Source organism: Salvia splendens, chromosome 3 (genome assembly GCF_004379255.2).
Source record: "Salvia splendens isolate huo1 chromosome 3, SspV2, whole genome shotgun sequence".
Classification (NCBI taxonomy): Eukaryota; Viridiplantae; Streptophyta; class Magnoliopsida; order Lamiales; family Lamiaceae; genus Salvia; species Salvia splendens.
In genome coordinates, this window is record NC_056034.1 from 9,829,951 (window position 1) to 9,850,470 (window position 20,520).

Below are 20,520 nucleotides of genomic sequence, written 5' to 3' on the forward strand. Positions count from 1 at the left end.
GTGGCCCCTCCGCCACTAAAGAAGAAGCGAACATAAGCTGTAATTGGGCCCCACGCCACCTCCTCAACCATCTCCCACAAAACTTAAAAATTAAATAAAAATATAAACAAAAAAGAGTGCATGCGAACTGTGATTAAAGCAAAAATTAAGAAAAAAAATGTTGCAAAAAAATGTCCATGTGATTTTTACATATCCAATGATGGAAAATAAACATTAATATAGACATTGTACAGCTGCCATAGAAGCCCAACTCCCAAGTACAAAAAAGGTTAAATTTCTAGAAAATCCAATATTACTATTCTCATTCAACAATATTAATATTGTTTAACATTCTTTACTAATGGAGTATAAATATGCGGTAATATTGGTAGAGATTAAAAAATACTACTACTATCTAGAATGAAAAAATAATCATAAATAAAAAAAAATATTAAGTAGAGAGAGAGAGATGAAGAGAGGGAGAGAGAAAAGTGTCGTCAAAAGTCCAAAATTGATGCCCCAAAGCCAAAGCCGTAGCCGAAGCCCAAAGCCTCTGGCTTTGATTGAAATGCAGAGAGAATCCATTTGATTTCAATTACAACGCCAAGAACTGTAACTGAAGTTTCTCTCTCTTCTCTCAATTCTCACACACAAACAAATACACACTTCACAACCATAACGACATTAAGAAACAATAAAAGCCGGAAAGAAAAAAAGGGAGATATATATATTACAGCAAAAAGGAAAACAATTGCAAGCAGCGGGGTCGAGAAAGAAAAGATTTTGCACTCGGATAGCTTCAATCAGCCCTCTTTCCTTTTTTCTTATAGTTGAAATTTGTAAGTCCGCTCTCTGTTGTTTATGATTTATCATCTCGTCTATTGTTAATTCATTATTTCTTACAAGCTATTTTTGAATCTTGTTCGATTTGCTCTATCTGTGTTCGATTTTTGAAAGATCTAATGTCAGGAATAACACAAGCTGTTGGAAAACCAATGCAAGATTCGAGCTTTTGGTTTTGATTTTTGTGAATTTGTAGGCAGTTGCGTGATTATTGATCTGAATTTTTGAGATCTAGTGATATTGCTTATGAGCTTTGTGCATGTTCCAATTGATTGAGACTCTTGATTTATTTGCTTATTTTCGATGTTTCTGAATCTGGGTTTATCTTGTATATGCTTTTCGAAACGTTTCTTTGCTTGTTATTCTGTGGTTTTTTGCTCAAATATCGAGTTTTAATGTGTTTTGTTATTCATGGGAATTTGATTTTTGTTGATGGATTTGGATCACGGATGGCTAGGTTTTTAAAGTTTCCTCCTTTTCTGCCCTTGTGCAATCGAGTTTTTAAGATTTCCCTTTTCTTGAAATTCAATTTGGTAAGTTGCAGTTGGAATTTACACATGAATTTTGGCAAGTTTATCTGGCTTTTTGATCTTCTTGTATGTTTGGTTATGGTTAATTTGCTTCTGCTATACATTAGTTTTTTTATCTCATTTTTTCTTTTCAATTAGGTTTTACTTTTCATCATCTCATTCTTTCATTTTTTCAAGGAAAGAGCTGAAAAACTGGTGCTAATTTTGGTTTGAATTCATAGATATGTTGCAAGACCGGCCTTGTTTGGTTTCGAGGGACTGTAATTCAATGACGTGTGAACAAGAAAGCAATAGGACTATGCTCTACGGGGCTGAAAAGGTCGAGGTTAAGCAGGGCAAGCGCCACTTGGAAACGAATGGGGAGGAAGATTGCATCGTGAAAAAGGTGTCCAAGCATCCGGGCGATCAAGTAGATACTGATTTGTCTATTGGTGGGATTCTAAAGTCGGTTTCTGACCAATCGAACAGCCATGGACAAGATGACGATGATTCAGATTCGAGTTCATTGATTGCTGGCATTGGTCAGGACAACTCGATTAATTGTCTTATACGGTGCTCCCGGGCTGATTATGGTTTAATTGCATTACTGAACCGGAGTTTCCGATCTCTTGTCCGTAGTGGTGAGCTGTATAAACTAAGGCGGAAAAGTGGGGTGGTTGAGCATTGGGTTTACTTTTCATGCGAGCTGCTTGAATGGGAAGCATTTGACCCTATACGGCGCCGTTGGATGCATTTGCCAAGAATGTATTCTAATGATTGCTTTGTCTTTTCAGATAAGGAATCTTTGGCTGTTGGAACTGACCTTCTTGTTTTTGGGAAGAATGTCATGGCGCACGTAATCTATAGATACAGTCTGTTGACGAACACATGGACTACCGGAATGAGCATGAACGAGCCTAGGTGTTTGTTTGGCTCTGCAAGCCAGGGGGAAATCGCCATACTGGCTGGCGGGTGTGACTCAAAGGGTAATATCCTCAGCTCTGCTGAGTTATACAATTCTGAAACGAGAACGTGGATGACACTTCCAAGCATGAGAAAAGCAAGGAAAATGTGTTCTGCGGTTTTCATGGATGGAAAGTTTTACGTAATTGGAGGAATAGGAGGTGCTGAATCCAAGCTTCTGACATGCGGAGAGGAATATGATTTGGAAAATGGGACTTGGACGGAGATCCTAAACATGTCCCCTAAGCGGACTAGCGCACCAAGAGAAAACGAACCGCCTGCTACATCTGGGGCACCACCTCTGATTGCCGTTGTAAATAATGAATTGTATGCTGCAGATTATGCTTCAATGGAGGTGAGCAAATATAACAAGGAGAGTAGGGTTTGGATTGTCGTTGGTAAGTTGCCGAAACGTGCTGATTCTATGCGCGGTTGGGGATTAGCATTCAGAGGGTGTGGTGATCGTCTTATTGTTATTGGCGGGCCTCGTACTGCTGGTGAGGGTGTTATTAGAGTGAATTCGTGGGTTCCAAGTGAAGAGCCCGCGCGGTGGGATGTGCTTGGCGAAAAACGATGTGCCAGTTTTGTCTATAATTGTGCAGTGATGGGATGCTGAATATCTGTGTGTGCAGGCACCATACAAATTCGATGTTGTTTGCTTGTGGTTAACAATTGGTTCCCGGATGCACCCGGTTCTTGCTAATGGGTACTTTTCCCAAACTTTTTTAGTTTCGTTACATTCTTCTTTTAAAGTCGGACGTTTTTAGGGATGATTGTCAGATATTACTCAAGATACAATTGAATGTTTCCATAAACTAGTCTTGAGCACAAGCTTTTTCTTTTTCTCTTCAAATATGATCGATATTTTCTTTTTCTCAAATGTCTTCTCCCGCTCCCGGTGGAGTAACATGACAAGGTGGCGATGCATAGCAAAGAAAGTAGTTTCGTTAACTTGAGAGCTAGGCATTTCTGTTGGCTGTAAGTTTTATTCTTAAACGAAACATAGAATTCAGCGTACTGGGGCTTTTATGGTCCTAAATTTCGTGATACCGTCACAAAGGAAATAATAAAGTCTTGACATTTTTTATGGAAACGCAGCCTATTTAGTCTTTTGAATTAGTTGTATGCTTAATCTCATCAATGCAGCTGTGTTATTGTTGTACATTTCCTTTTTTGGTTCCTTCATATCTGTCATAATAGCATATCATCCTATTATAGTATTAACAGTCTTCATTTTTCTAGGTTATAATGCTTATATCCTATTATAGTATTAACATTATTCATTTTCTATGTTTTAATGCTTACATTCGATTATAGTATGAACATTATTCATTTTTCTATGTTAATACTTTTTCGTCGAACTTAGAATGTGTTGCTTTAATACTATCCTTAAGATTCAATTCTCGCATCCTTAAAAGTAGTTGCCTATGCCTAACCCATACGTGCAACGGTGAATTTGATCGGGTTTTGATGATGTTTGAGGTAAACAACAGTTCGAATTGATGTCCCTAATTCTTGATCAGGCAAAGAGCTAAACTTGGTTATGTAGCTAAGCTGCACTATTCTGGTATTAGTTGACTGAACCTCATCTGTCATTTGCATCTAAACATGACATATTTTGCATAAAAACTCTGTAGATGAACTGAACCTCAACTTCTTTTGGATGTTTTTCTTGTCTAGATAGGTGTTGGTTCGTGCATTCATTGAACGTTCTCTCTTCAGTTGAATGCAGAGAAAATTTTTGGTATTAGTTGTATTATTTGTTTTGTTTATCACTTTGTGCTTTGCAGATATTGATTTAACCTCATCTGTCATTTGCATTCAAAAATGGCGTATTGTGCATAAACATGCTCTGTAGATAAGACTGGACCTCGGCTGCTTTTAGGTGCCTTTCATGTATAGATAGGCAGAACCACATCCGCACCATTTAACTATACATGAAAAGGCACCTAAAAGCCTTTTGCGTGCGTGTGCTACAGGTGTTGGTTCGCACCATTTATTCGCGCATTCAATGAACGTTATCTCTATACGTGGATGTAGACAAATTCTCATTTAAGCCTTTTGACCTTTCATTTCGGTTGAGTGATTTCTGCACCATATGCTTATCTGACCCTTAAATAGGAGATGCTTTCTCTCTTTACATTGATTGCAGATTTTGTAGGGATTTGCTTTCGTTCGTGATTCTTGCAGAATTACAGCCTCACGGGGCCGTTTTTCAAGCCAAACTTGGTAACCTGGTACTGACTTATTGCTATGGTTTTTGTTGGTTTGTTTTATTTTCAACGCGAAGCTGTTTTGTCTACTTTAGTTGACCTTGTTAATTGCGTTGGGATTTATAGATTCTATACTTGACAGATTTGTAGCTTATGAATTACTAATTTGGAGGATTTATATACACCATGAGCTATTAGGAATTTATTTGGTGCCTAATATTATGTAATTGATCCAGTTAGTATCTATTTTTCATCTTTGGTTAATATCGTAACATTTCATGGGCTTTCGTAACATTTGGGTAATATGTTGACTTCTGCTTGTCATAAAATAAATTTTGTTTTCGTTTAAAGATTTTTATGTTAGCTTGTGTAAGAAAAGAGTCAGAATAATTTAAGGTTGGGGTTGATATTAAATGGTGTGTTTAGGCAAATTCTTGTTTGCATCCATATATCGTGATTAAATTTGATTGGAATTAATCACACTTTTCATTTATAATTTATTGTTGATTAGATTTTAATCATAATCAGGATTTAGTTCTCGTGTATTTGGATGCGCCGTTATTTACATTGTTTTGTGTACGAGTCTTGATTCGGTATCCCGATACACTATATTTCTGTTCTTATAACGGAGTAAGAGTTTGAGTTATTGGTCGCTAAAATCATGAAATTAGAGTTTGAGTTATTGGTCGCTAAAATCATGAAATTTGGCTGGAATTTACTACTCTATGAACTGGAGTTGGGCCCTAACAATATCTAGCCCATTTTATATAATGGGCCTGATAAATTGGGCCTTATCAATATGTGTACTTTAAAATGGGCCAGCAAATAGGGTCCAAGCAAATCAATGCTGATTCAACCAACGAATATTTCAACTTGGGAGTTAGCATCGAGTCCGAAACAAAAATTAAACAAAATTGTAGAAATTTTACAAAAATCTCCAAGAATCCTCTTTTTTTTTTGGATCATGGCTTCTTGATATTGGTCTTAAAACAAAGAAGAATAACAAGAGCAAATGAATTAGTTATAGAATTAAGGATCTGGCATGAAACAAATTTCTTATTCTCAAATTTAATTAATTAAGTGGAGTAATAATTTTACATAATTTTTTTTTAAATACACTAAAATTTTTCAAAATTATTAAGAGGGTCCATGGGCACCAGGCCAACCCCCGCTTTGCTTATTGGGGATATTATAAATTTACATTGTAATTATTGGAAGCATCCAGTTTTTCTTATTGAGAATAAAATAAATTTACAAACTTCAAAATATATGAATTTTACTGATCTTAAGAGTGAAACTAAAAATTTATCCTAAGTTAAAGTGGACTAGAAAAACAGAAACAAAGAATGATCATGAGATTAACACTGTAATTAGCCCCTATTGATTTATGCAGCCGTAATTTTTTTGCCTAAAGTTGGCAAGAAATAAAACACGATCAATTGGAGTATAGAGTGATGAAATTATACTACAAAAAAACTGAATTTTTAAGGAAGAAAAAATTGAGATGAAATTACTTGCGTTGGAAAATTTTGAAAAATTACAACAATTTAGGGCGTAAAAGAAAGTGTTCCTAAATTAAGGATAAATTAACTTAATCTTTTATTTTATTTTTATGATGCTTCCAGTTGCGTCCTCTAATTTTCGTTAGGATACCAACAATAAGGACGTCTTTTGAAGCGCTAGTGGTATATTTAAAAATATAAATTAACGGCCTTATTTAATTTGTATTAAAAAATATCCCTAGTGAAACAATGAAAATGAGACTTGGGGATTTTGATGATTAGTAAAAATAAAGAGTACTCCCTCTGTCCCATTTAAGATGACCCCTTTCGTTTTTCACACGTGTTTTGGAAAAATCAAAATAAATAGTTAAAGTGGAGTAAAAATAAAGTAAGAGAGAGAATAATGTAAAAGAGAGTATCTTCCATATTATTCTCTCTCTTAATTTACTTTCCCTTCACTTTAACTATTTATTATGATTTTTATAAAACACATGCGAAAAATGAAAGAGATCATCTTAACTGGGACGGAGGGAGTACCATATAAAGTTGAAAAGTAATAAAATATGATCAATTATTCCTGCTCTTTGTGTGTGCCCATATAACCTTTTTTATGCTGGGTCATATCCTCCCAAATCTTCACTAACCAATTGAATTGTCTTTATTTTATCTTAAACAAGGCAACTAGCTCATTGAGATATCAATTTTAGTGACATTTTATTACTAGTAGAGTAGTACTATTACGAGAACGGCTATGATGGCTTTTAGTGCCCAAGTTGCGTTTAAACCTTCGATATGTTGCATTTGCATATCTCAATCGAATGATATATTCCATATATTTTATTAGAAGATTATTTAATAACATCTACAAAATTTATGTTGAAAACACCCTCTTGAGTTGTTCAAAGCCCAATATAGCTACTATGTGAAAAAAGTTTTATGGAGTATTTCAGTTGTAATAATTCAAACAAAATCAAAATAAAAATAATACCTATATTACTCACGGTCATGGAGTAATTTCAAAACCAATAATTAAAAATATGTTTATTTTAGTTATTACTACTCAATAAAAATCTAGTAATACCACTAATATACCCATTTGCCTAATAAATATAGACACTATTTCATTTTAGTATGTCTCTCTCCTACTTTATCAATTATGCATTACAAATTATGCCATTTCAAAAGTATTTATTTTTATGGGACGGAAGAAGTATTACTCAGTTAAAAAAATTAAAAATCTTTAAGGGCATCTTCTTCCCTTTTAGTTGGAACCTCCAAAACTGGGAACCACCCAATCGTTATACTAAATCAACGTTAATTAATAGGTTGATAGATCTAAATCTTTTTTAAACAATGTAATCAAAGATGGGCTGTAAAGAAGAATAAGTTAATGTTATTCCACGTCTTCCAAGCATTTCTTTTAAGCTAATTTAAGCTTTTCCAATGGCCCATAAACTCGTGGATTGTTCAATGTTGGCCTTTTTCATATCTCCAAGATATATACTTTAATAAATACTTTACTCAGAATGATCTTTAAAGAACAAGATTAACATAAGCAACATTAATTATGTAAGAAGGATTAGGCATTTTTTAGCGTTGGTCTTCACTTTTCAGATTTCTGGTTGTCTGGCTTTATCGATTGATTCGTCAAGTAACATATTGTTTATGTGTAGGAATCTCGGCTGAACATTATTAAAGCCAAAAAATGAAAAAATTAGTGCAACTTGAGGTTTAGTATGATAAATATAGCAAATATTTCTATAGATATATTCGTCTAATTAATTAACATGTTTTGCTTGAATCATGTATATCTAATAGTAAGATGTTAAAGAAAAAAATGAAGGGACTTCTTCTAACATTTTAGAATATAAATAAGGACTTATAAAACGTAATGAAATTGGACGTAATTAATGGGCATTCAGAGAATTGAATCACCAACTTAAAATATCCAAGACATACATATAAATATATGTGAACTTCTAAAAAAAACAAGACTTGTGAATCTTAGATGTAGTCAATCATCCAACTAATATATTCAACTTAAAATTAACAAAGAATCTGACGAAGTTGGACCACCAATATATGCTAATTAAGTGGTGCTACATAGTATAAATAAAATTTGAGAAACATGTTATAACTACCCATTCAATTTTGGGGAAATTGCTATCTAAACAAAAGAAACTATTTTAATATTAATAAATTACCGCCTTTTTCAAAAAATAAAATTTAAAATGAATAATATCGTATCACTATTACAAATGATAATAGTAGCAAACTATATTCGAACATTGACTAATATAGTTGTTTAAATTAATCAAAATATTATATACAAAATTAAAGTCATGTATGTAGCGTTTGGTTGTTTTAGAACGGAATATGAGAGTCGTCTATTACTTGGACATTAATTTAAATTTAAAAGTTGATGAAGAAAACTTTAGTGTTTGCCTCCAACTATGACTTATTTCAAATAAGCCATTTTCTGAAATAAATATCTTGACTTTTAATAGGAAACGTTCAAGTCAATGAGTAAAACATTTACATTCTTAGAAGAAATGTGTAACCACTAGATGAAATTGAGGTGGACTTTGAATTTGTGTATAGCAATCAGAACTAATGCAAGAAAATAGTAGGTAATCAACTAAATTAAGAGTATACAACACTACAAGTTAAGAGTTTGAAAATTATATTGAAAAGTTAGACCTAATTAATGAAATTTCACGCGTTTATAAAAATTGTAAGGAGTTTTAGGCGAAAATGTAAATCCTTCCTTTGTTATACAATGCCTAATATGATAATAATTAGATTTTCATATTTCAATGGCAAAAAGATTACTACTCCTACTTGATATTCCAACTTGAGCAACTTCCAAGAACATAAATGCGAATGTTTAATACTAGTAAAACACAATAAATTGTTTGACTTGATAACGAGTATCATATAAAATTAATTAGGAGTAAAATTACCATTATTTATGTTGTCAATTATCATTCTCATTAAATAACCCCAACAAACGTACACAGCAGTACATTACACACAGAAATGCAAAGATAAATTTGTATAAGACTATTTCATCATGAAATGAAACTAGTAAACATTTGGAGTTGAACATGTATATCAATAATATAAACGATATACTATATATTTATAATTTTATTGGTGTTTATACTTATAAGCATGTTATTGAAGTAATAAATTTTGATTTGACTCTTGGTTAGCGCTCGATATGATAATCACACTCAAATTTTCAAGGCTATATATTCACATTAAATTTGATATTGGTTTTCATTTATCAACTAAAGAGGGTGATTAGTTAAAACTTGATAGAATTAAAAAGTGATTAGTTATAAACTTGTACTCCTGCACGATATAGGCTAGTCAATCACAGATACAGAAATCCTATGCAAAACACTATTTATAATTGTGATTGAATCACAACACCACGTGTTTGGGAAATACAAATTTTATTCCAAAGTTTATCACAATCCAAACAAAAATAATGAAATAAATGGATCTGAAGCAATCCGAAAAACTGATTATTATTTTAAGTTCAACCGTCAAAGACGCTACGCTCCACACGTATTTGTATCCATTTAATTCATGTCTTGTAACTTCTTTGTTTTTTTATTAAGGCAAAAACTTTAAACAAGGACTGAAAAAGACATAGCAAAAAGACAGCATAAACAAAAAGAAAATTAAAAAAAATGAAGAGGTGTGTACTAGTATTTCAATTATACAAGGACTACTCACAGGTCACAACTGGGTTTGTACAGACTTATTTTATTCAATGAAATTTAATTTTCATACACACACCTCCCCAACCAAACCTACCCCCTTAATTTTATCTTATTCCTAATACTCATTCAATTTCCCTCAGCTCCATAGATATTGAAATTTAGATTGCAATTATCTCAATTTAAACTATAGTTGAAAATTAAAATATTAATAGTACTATGTTGAGATTTGTATTGCACTCGTACTTATAAACTAAATAAGAAGTGCAATATTTTTTTTAGTTTCCAAGGTATTTCTATTGTCGACGGCTAAAGAAATAATCTCTTGTCTCAAAAGTAAGGGCATTTAGGGCGTGTTCAAGTTGTTTTATATGGGAAGATGAGAAATAAATATATATCAGATTTGTCACTGTTAGACAGTATATGCAAATACGTTTATGAGTGTTTATTGCTCTAGAAATAAACCAAGAAATGGAATGAGCAATTTTTTAATCAAATTATTGACTTAGTCAACTGTGTTGTATGACCATAATACCCTGTGATGCAATGAAAAGAAAAAGAGTTGGGGGCTGCGATTTTGGAAGACCAATTTTTCAGGAGTAAATTAAGCTTTTGATCTTCATTTCTTGAAACACAAATCCAAGCAGAAATAAAAACCATGGAATGCCACAGAATTGTTTTAGGTGTATTACAGAGGCAAATAGTGCGGGCCTACTTTTCAAACTCGGGCTCTCCATAAATGGACATTGAAACATGAACTGTGAATAACCTATTTCTTATTATTTCTTGAAACTTGAACACGCCAAATGGTTTATTCCATTAATATAGACATGGATCGAACCCCTAATCTCGTATATGCCTTCAAGGGCATGATGTGAACCACCACGTCACCCATGTCTGTTTAAATGTGATATGTTCTACACTTCTAGTAATACTTCACTTGTCCGTATCCAATTATTAATCGGTGATGTTAACCATTTTAATACTCCCTTTATCCCACTGAATATATTTCTTATTTTTATCCGTCCAACAATTATAACTTCATACTTATTTAGAAAATAATTAAAATATTTAACTATATTATCTTTCTCTTACTTCATTCCTCTCATTAGTTTAAATAACGCAACAATCTTTTTTCTCTTTTACTTTATTTATTCTATCTCCTACTTCAAAACATCTAATAACTTTTTCTTTTTCTACTTATATTTCTTAAAATAAGAGTGTATAAAATTTAATATCGGCCTAGTAAAAAGGTTATCTTACTTAGGATGAAGAGAGTATAAAAATGTTAAAATATATTAAAAAAGAAGAAGAATTGAAGTAAGTGTAATAAAGAGGATTGAGAACAGAAAAAAATTACTATGAGAAATGAAAAAAAGAAAAGTATAAAAAAAAGAAGAAAGAGTAGGGATACATTACAATAAAAAATTTGACTAATATTTATGAATGAAATGTAGTATATTTTTAAGTTGAAGTTGAGATGTAGATCAAATTAATCGTAGTAGGGGAGTACTATAAGAGCATCTCCAATGGCGGCGAGCGGGCCGGTTAGCCGATTTTCGGCACTCGCCGGTCCGCTCGCCGAACCATTGGAACCGGCGAGCGCCATTTCGGTGAAAAAATCGGCTAGCGCTGGCTGATTCGCGAGCGCTCGCCGCCATTGCAGGCCCAGGACCGGCGAGCGTTCGGCTAGCAAATTTAATTTTTTTTTAAAATTTTCGAAACACTATATATAAGCGATTTGCACGTCATTTTCATTCACACCACTTGTTTTAACGAGTACTCTCTCTATCTTAATTTCTGTACAAGATCAATAACGCGAAATGGAGAACAACAACGAAGGTACTCCGGTGACGAGCGGGTCTCAAACTCCCCCGGTACCCGTGGGAGGTGGATGGGGTCCGATGCCCGGGTACTACAACATGTACCCGTGGCAGCAGATGATGCCCGGGATGGCACCCGGGGGAGTATGCCGGGGGGTTTACCCGCTATGGCGGGGTGGACACCCGGGATGCAGATGATGCCGGGGTGGGGTCCCGGGATGCAGATGATGACGGGAGGGGTACCAGTGACGCAGGGGACGCCGCGGGGGTACTAGCGACGCAGGGGACACCAGGGGGGAAACTTATATCGCCCCAGTTTTGATTTTTCGACTGATTCTTCGCACACATCGACCCCAACGGAGGCGCAGTTCACGCAATATGAGACTTTCTCCTTAGAGGAGTTGGGGTTTGATCTTCTCGGTGTTCCGGAAACTCCCGTTCAAACGGGGGGAGTAGGGGCGGGGTCGGGGCCCGCAAAGAAGAAGGGCAAGGGGAAGGACAAGAGGGTCGGCCAGTCGCCGCAGCCGGTTGAGGACGACCCCTCGGTGCGGAGGAAGTGGACGGATGCGGAGAACGTAGCACTTTCCAAGGCGTGGGTGAGTGTCTGTGATGATCCTCTGACTTCGAACAATCAGAGGATCGTCAACATGTGGGCCAAAATTGCTGCAGCCTACATGAGATTTTGTCCGGAGGGGAGGCCGCGCACCAGGGATGAGTGCCGGAAGGGGTGAGACCGAATCGGGGCTGGGGTCTCCCGATTTTCGGGCTTGTACGCCAACGCCCTCCGCATGCAGAGCAGTGGCCAAACGGAGGATGACTGCAGGAGGATAGCGGAGAAAGCCTTCCCCCAGCCCGGGTTGTATAAGGAGTTCACCTACTTGAACTGCTACGAGGTGCTGAACGACTCCGAGAAGTTCCGGGAAAATGTCGACGTTGGCTGGCCGAAGAAGCAACGACTGAACTATACCGGTGATTACAGTGGCGGTTCCCACGACCTCCCCGAGGATACGGAGGAGCTCCCGTAACCGCCATCGTTCGCTCGCCGAACTCGCCCGGTTGGTCAAAGGCGGGCGCAACGGGAGGCGAGGGGGCCGCCGGGGGGTCCCAGGAGGTACAGTCGGCATCCCCTCTTGGCCAGTCGACAGAGGATCTCAAATTCTTCGCGCGTCAACAAACGCGCGCTCAGATGGCCAAGACGTTAGCCGAATGGCGGACGGCTACGGACCCCGAGGAGAAGAGTTTTCTTCACGCAATGCTCGTGAGTATGCGTGACGATTTGAAGACCGGGGGGCACCGGGGGGTTCCGGCGGATACGGAGGCGGCGGCGACGGTGACGGTGGCGAGGGGGGCGACGGAGACGAGGAGTGAGGCGGAGGTCGTGTTTTTTTTAAATAATGTAATTTTCTTAAAATTAATGTATTTTTTTAATGTAAATTTTTTTTAAATTAATGTGTTTTTTTATTGTACTTTTTTTAATTTAAATAATATTATTGAATTTTCCCGTATCTGTGTCGTACATTTAATTCCGTATTTTGTGTGATTGTCAATTATTTATTTTATATAATTAGGGGTGATGTGGCTAGGCTATTACCGGGCTATTGCTGGGCTATTTGCTTGTCCTGATGATGTGGCAGGAGGATTTTTAGTGCTAATGATGTGGAAGGAAGAGTTTGTGGCTGAGCTATGGCTGGGCGAAAGCCACCGGAGATGCCCTAATAAAATTTGTGAAATGTACCGGATAATAAAGTGAATTTAGAGTGTCCACAATGGGGGAGCCCAGAGAGCCGAGAGCCGGGGCGCAGGGCCGGGAGCCGAGGGTGAGCCGCGGCCTTCACGCGGCTGAGCCGTGGGAGCCGCGGCCTCCACTGCAGCGGGCAGCGTTACGCGGCTGGGCCGTGGGAAATTTTTTTTTTTAAGTTTCAAAAATTACTTTATAAATATACACTCTCATTTCCATTTTTCCAACTCCATTTTACTTCCATTTTGCTCCAATCTTTCCTTCCAATTTCTATACAACCTTGGAACTATGGATTCCGACGATGAACAATTCCAACAAGCGGTAGATCTGGAGTTCCAAAACCTTGTTGCAGCGGTGCAACGTGAAGCTGACGAGGCGGAAGATGCGGCGGAGGCCGCGGCTGAGGCGGGAGTCCCTCGGCCATTCTATCATCGGCGATTTTTCGACCGTGATCATACCGGGGCTGACCGCCGGTTGATGGAGGACTACTTCAACGAGAACGCCCGTTCTCCGGCAGAAATTTTCCGTCGGCGATTCAGAATGTCGCAACGTCTCTTCGTCCATATAGCGACGTGTTTGGCGCAGCGGTTCAGGTGCTTCAACTTGCGATATGATGCCTCCGGCCGACCCGGCTTGTCGACATACCAGAAGTGTACCATGGCAATTAGACAGCTTGCATATGTCGGGCTCGCTGACATGTTCGACGAATACCTACAGATGGGCGAAACGACTGCCCTACAGACGTTAAGGCAGTTTTGCAGGGGCATTAAGGATATCTTCAAAGGGGAGTATCTACGGAAGCCATCGGCTGATGATTGCCAACGTCTGATGGATATGCACGGGACTGTACATCATTTTCCAGGGATGTTGGGGAGCATCGATTGCATGCACTGGGAGTGGAGGAACTGCCCGGTGGCTTGGAAGGGGCAATTCACTTCTGGTTTCAAAGGCCGACATCCGACGATGATTCTTGAAGCAATTGCTGATAACCGCTTGCGAATCTGGCACGCGTATTTTGGGGTCGCTGGATCGAACAACGACATCAACGTTCTACGATCGTCCCACCTGTTCAATGACGAGAGCCGGGGTGAGGGTCCGCAAGTTAGATTCATGGCCAACGGCACTCAGTACAACATGGGGTACTATTTGGCCGATGGGATATACCCTCGCCGGCCCTTGTTTGTGAAGACGATCCGACAACCCGTTGGACCGAAGCAAACCTACTTCGCGAAAAAATAAGAGGGTGCTAGGAAGAATGTGGAGCGAGCTTTTGGTGTACTCCAAGCGCGATGGGCAATTATACGCTGCCCGGCTCGACAATGGCACGAAAATGATGTCGCAGACATCATGACTGCATGTATCATATTGCACAATATGATAATAGATGATGAATGATTTGCTGCAGAGCAGTGGACACCGGAAGATGATGCTAGTTCGAGCTCAGGTACTGCCAAGGAGCCCCTGCAGATGGGTGTACCACGTAGTAATGAATACTTGATCCAGCGGTACACCGACATGCGGAGCCAAATATCGCATTCATCACTGCAGACTGATATGATTGAAGAGGTCTGGAACCGTAGAAGTAGCGCCGCAGAGTGATTTGGGTTTCCCCCAGTGTTTTTAAACTAGATCACTTTCGTTGTATAATTTTCCTATTTTAATATAATACAACGAAATTATTGTTACATTTTTTTTAGGTTGTGAATTTTTTTTGTTTACAATCCAAATTATTTTATTTTAATTAAATTTATAAATATCATAAATTTAAAGACTAATAAAATTTATTAGACATAAATTAAAAAATATTATTACAAAAGCAAACAAATTAATTTTATTTTTTGGAGAGGGCCACATTTCGTGGTCCTACTATTTTTATACATTTCGTGACTTTTACCATTGTGAAGGTCACAAGAGAGCCACGAATAGTGGCTGGGCCATATATTTGGTGGCCTTCAAGGGCCACTATAGGTGTGCGCGGCTCTGAGTTTAATTCTGCAGGTGTAACACTGCAATTTGCAGGTCGCAGTCAGAGATGAATAATTTAATGGACGGCTCAGATGCATCAGATCGGTGGTTGCGATCAACACTTGCCATAGATGCCATACATTCTTGATTCTAGTGAGATTCATTTCGGGAAATGTGACCCCTTACCTTTTTTTTTAATTTCTCATTTTTGTTATTTTTTGGACCAGGTATAATGGAATCCAATGAAATTATTGGGCGTAATTGCATACACCCCCTCAACATTTTATATATTTACTTATTGCGACCGCATGCACTTGCCAGTTGCCACTTTACCCTTTCCCTCAGATCTTTTTAAATTCAAATCCTTCCAACCATTATAAGAAAAAGAGGTAAATAAGAATATATTTCTCATTTACTTTTTCATAGAGGTAATATACTTTCCTTATGAAGAGGAAAGAAGGAAAATTGAAAAAAAGTTACAAAAATAACTCTTTCCTATATTTATATTTTGTTCAAAAATATATAAATATACCTCTTTAAAATGGGAATGTATAATACAGACTACTTACTCAAATAATCTTTAAATAAAAGAATAAGTTTTAATAAAAAAATATAAATAAAATAATTAAATTTTTTTACTTTTCTATATACCTTTTTACTTTGAGATGTTTAGAGCATCATAAATGGGAAGGTCATCCACAAAGGATGCGATGGTATAGGAACGCGTTGCATGTGGCGGGTGGAGGGACAAGGTATAGGAACGCGTTGCATGTAGGGGTGGGAAATTATACCGAAATACCGTAATACCGGACTTACCGTACCGGATAAAAATAAAAAATACCGATTTTTCGGTATACCGCAGTTTCTGGTACGGTATGATACCGTATCGCAGTGTTTCGGTATGGTAACAGTATCAAATTTTCAATACCGCGGTATACCGTGGTATACCGAATCCACGGGATACCGAAACTTCGGTATATACCGAATCCACGGTATACCGGTATACCGATAGATTATTATATATATATATATATATTAATATTAATTATGTTGTAATATATATTACATATATATATATATATTATATTAAAAAAAATTTAATACATCAATTAATACAATAAAATTAAACATTCAAATGATAATTTATTCAAACAAATTCAAAATTAACCTGAATTATTTTTTTTATCAACTCATCCTATTAAATATAATAAATACAATAGCACATAACACCGAGAGAAGATTGGAAATACGATATCGGGAATATGTTTCAACAGAGCACATTTGAAAGAATTTGTATTAACTCACACCATTTAGTATATGATTTTTTTGTGTAATGTCATATTCCAAATATACAAAGTAATTAAAATTTTTGTTTTATTCTTCGTCCCACTTCATAAAATGTCAATTAAAAATATGTGCAGCTGAAAATGAATCAAATTGTTTAATTAGTGTTTAATTCATTGTATGCTATCTTATTTTATATACTACTTAAATTGAATGATGAATAAATAGGATACTGATCAGTCATTCTTAATTCTTAAAGAGAAATAAATGTTCAATTTAAATTACTAACTAGTGTCACACCCGTGCGATGCACGAGTCATTTTAATTTCTTTATATTTATTTCATTATGCGAAATAAAAGTTGTGAAATGATAAACAAAAGAATATTCAACATCCTCTTACTTTGGATTATACTTTTTCAATCATATTAACCCCACATAGCCACAAGAGTGCGTTTAAATGCTACATTTTCTTAAAAATGTCAATACGATCACATTAAAATTTCAACACATATTTGTGTTGACATTTTAATAAATTGTCTTGACATTTAAATATCAGACTTAAAATTAAAAAGCATTTTAAATCTGTGAAAATATGAATTAACCGTTCAGTTATAACTGCAGGAGCAAGTTTACGTTGCAATAATTAGGTGTTTTGATATATGGATGTTAGAGCATCCACAACCGTGCTCTTGCCAGCGGCACGGTTGTGGGCCCGGGCGGTACTATTCATGCATGCTCTCTGGCAAGAGCACAACACCCACAACTGTGCTCTTCCGCAAGGACGAGCACAATTAATTTAATATTCAATTAAACATAAACATTTCCATAATACTAAAATTCATTAAAAAAACATAAATAATATTACAAATGACAAATAAAATAAAAAACGACATAATTAAAATCCTAAAAATTAAAAATTACATAATTAAAATACTAAAAATTAAAAATTACATAATTATTTGCTAATATTACCCGAGGAAGACTACTCATCCGGCGGCAACAACCCCAATTGTTTTTGGAGACCCACTATCATGCCCTCGTGCGTTTGAAGTTGCGTGGGGGTCATAGTTGACCTATCGGCCATATTGAGTTGGGCCAAAAGGGACCACAATGAGTTGTTCGGGGGTGGAGGTGGAACATAGGGTTCGGGGGCGGGGCCCGATGGAGTCGCGGAGCGCCGGCGCTCGGCCGCCGCCTTCTTCCTTCCTTGCGGTCGGCGTTGGGAACCGCTTGGTCCGGCGTCGGGGCTACCCAAGTTAGCTCCGACGAGTTGGCTAGCCACTTCTTCGGAGCCAGAGTCGGATAGGGATACCGACCTTGACCGTTTGGAGGAGCCGCTAGAGGAGGATGTTACGCCTCCCAGATACCTCGGGTGGAACCGCGTTTCATGCCAAACGTTGAGGTACTTGAACGACTTACCGTTCATGGATTGGTATGTGCTCAGCGCCGCAGTGATGATGTCGACCTCGCTCCGGCCGCTCCCGGCATTCCGCGACTCCTGGAGGAAATAGCCATTGAACTTGCCAATTTCGTCATTGGCTCGGCCGATGCAGTTGCGCACCATACTCTCGTTGCGCTCGATCGTTCCCGGCGGCCGGTTTGCATTGTACCGGCGAGATACGTGCCACCAAAAGTGATCGCCCGATTGGTTCGTGCCAACCGCCGCATCTTCGGAGATTTCGAAGTACGCCTTGAACAATTTATCCATCTTCGCCGGCGAGTACGGTGTGCGGACACCGCTGCCGCGAGTAGGAGCTTGCGGAGGTTGGGAGGGGGCGGTCGGCCTAGGCTCCGGTGTCCACCCGTATCGTCCTTCGGAGGCACCTTGGTCGTCGATTGGGTATGGACGGTAGCCACCCGGAACGGCCGAATCTTGGGTTTGAGGAGGGGCCGAATATTCCGTTTCCGGACTAGGAAACGGTTGTGAACCGAACCATTCGGGGTTCCAACCATGGGAACCCGTAGGGTTATCGCCTTGGCCGGACATAGTAATTTTGTAGGGTATGAGAGAATGAAGATGAAAATGGATATGAGAGAGATTGAAGATGAGAATGGAGATGAGAGAATGATGATGAGAATTGTGTAGTTTGATGTGAATTTTTGGGAGTGAAAGTGGGGGTATTTATAGATGAAAGTGTGTATTTTGGGGTAAAAAAAATTAAAAAAAAAATTAAAAAGTGGGAAAAAATGGTTATAAACGGATATAATTTTTTTGGGTAGTGAATTTTTTTTTATTTTTTATCGGTTTTTTTAATTAAAAACCGATTTTTTTTAAAAAAAAATATTTAAACCCAACGGCTATGCCGTTGACTAATGACGGCGCGCCACGTCAGCTGCTCGCTGGCACGGCGCTGCTCGATGCATCGAGCAGTGCCGTGCCAGCGGCGCGAGCGCAGAGGCGGCGGGTGGCGTCCGTGCCAGCGGTGGCGAGCAGCGCCACCGTTGCGGATGCTCTTACACTCCATACATTTCTTTTGGTTTGGTTGTTTGTGTATTGTGATTATGCTTGACTATTAATAAAGGTTATCAAATGCAGGGTCATCTTCAACGATTTTTTGTAGAATTTTGAGAAATGAAGACAACGTGGTTGCAAGAAATGAAGATAATGTTGTTGATCATGACTTCATAAATTGTTTTAGATTTGAATGTTGAAGTTTTATTAATTTGAATGCTATGAACAAGATTTGATTGTGATGAAGTTTTATTATTTTGGGCTTTTTTAAATAGTTGAACACTTGAATTGTTATTTTAAATATTTTGGACACAATAGGGTTTTTTTCGGTATACTTTTACCGTTACCATACCGTTATTACGGTATACCGTACCGTGTTTCGGTATACCATTTTTTAACGGTATTCCGAAACACGGTACGGTATACCGTAATAACGGTATGGTAACGGTATCAAAAAATATCATACCGAATTTCCGTTATACCGGAATTCCGGTATACAATCTCGAGTTCAAATAAAATTTTGATATTTTATTAATATATTTTCTATGATAAAATTAATTATCTGTCGCACAGTTTTTTTTCCCTTTAAAATTCTACTTAATTAATAAAGTGAATATGACATTATACGAGAAATAGTAATTCAAATGTAACCAAGAAACCATGTGACACACTTAATAAGATTTAAAACATGACTGTTTTCTACATTTAAAGCCAAAACTACGTACCTAAATTTTCAAACGACATTAAAATTCTGTGAAGTCGAGTATCGAAAATTGAAATGAGTATACAATTATATAGTGAACGTATCTATTTATTTTTGTTTATGTAAATTGAGAGTATACATTAGGTAGATCTGTGTTCCGTTACAATAATAAATCACAGAGAATAAAAAGCAAATAGTAAAAAATTAAGTACGCCAGATTTCAAAGATTGAGTATTTGCGAAGCAAAAAGTTTCAAAGATTGAAATTTTAACGCTCTTAGAGCACATACAACAATGCTCTTGCCAACGAGTACGGTTGTGGACCCGACCCCACTTTTTCTACCTACTTTTAGGCAACAACACAACACCCACAACTGTGCTCTTCCGCAAGGACGAACACAAGAGTCCCACCATTCTATTATTCAATTTAAATAAAAACATTTCAACAAAATTAAAATACATTAAAAATACCCGGATTAATATTACAAAATACATTAAAAATTAAAATTTTCATAATTAAACTCCTAAAAATTAAAAATTACATAATTAAATTTGTAAAATTAAAAAACCCACTACTCGTTGCCGAATTTCGCCCACATGGGTTCGGGCAGCTCAACGTGGGTTCGGGTATCGCGCATTGTGTGCCTTGTTTCGATCCTCTCACCCACCGTCGTATGCACACCACGGCGTGGGGGAGACCTCGCGGTTGAGCTTCCGGCTTCATCCTCGTCGTAGAAGCTATCCACCCTCGGTCCTTCGTCGGCTATAATCATGTTGTGTAAGATAATACACGTGTACATGATGTCGGCGATATT

The 20,520-nt window shown here is 37.4% G+C and overlaps 1 protein-coding gene across 1 annotated transcript; it reads left to right on the forward strand.

The window, feature by feature from the left end:
• The first annotated feature begins 450 nt into the window (after nt 1-450).
• Nucleotides 451-4,712, forward strand: LOC121794816 (F-box/kelch-repeat protein At1g26930-like). Its single transcript, XM_042193166.1, has 2 exons — nt 451-818; nt 1,574-4,712. Exon 2 carries the CDS (start codon nt 1,576-1,578, stop codon nt 2,908-2,910), a length of 1,335 nt encoding a protein of 444 aa, XP_042049100.1. The 5' UTR covers nt 451-818; nt 1,574-1,575; the 3' UTR covers nt 2,911-4,712.
• The last annotated feature ends 15,808 nt before the right edge of the window (nt 4,713-20,520 follow it).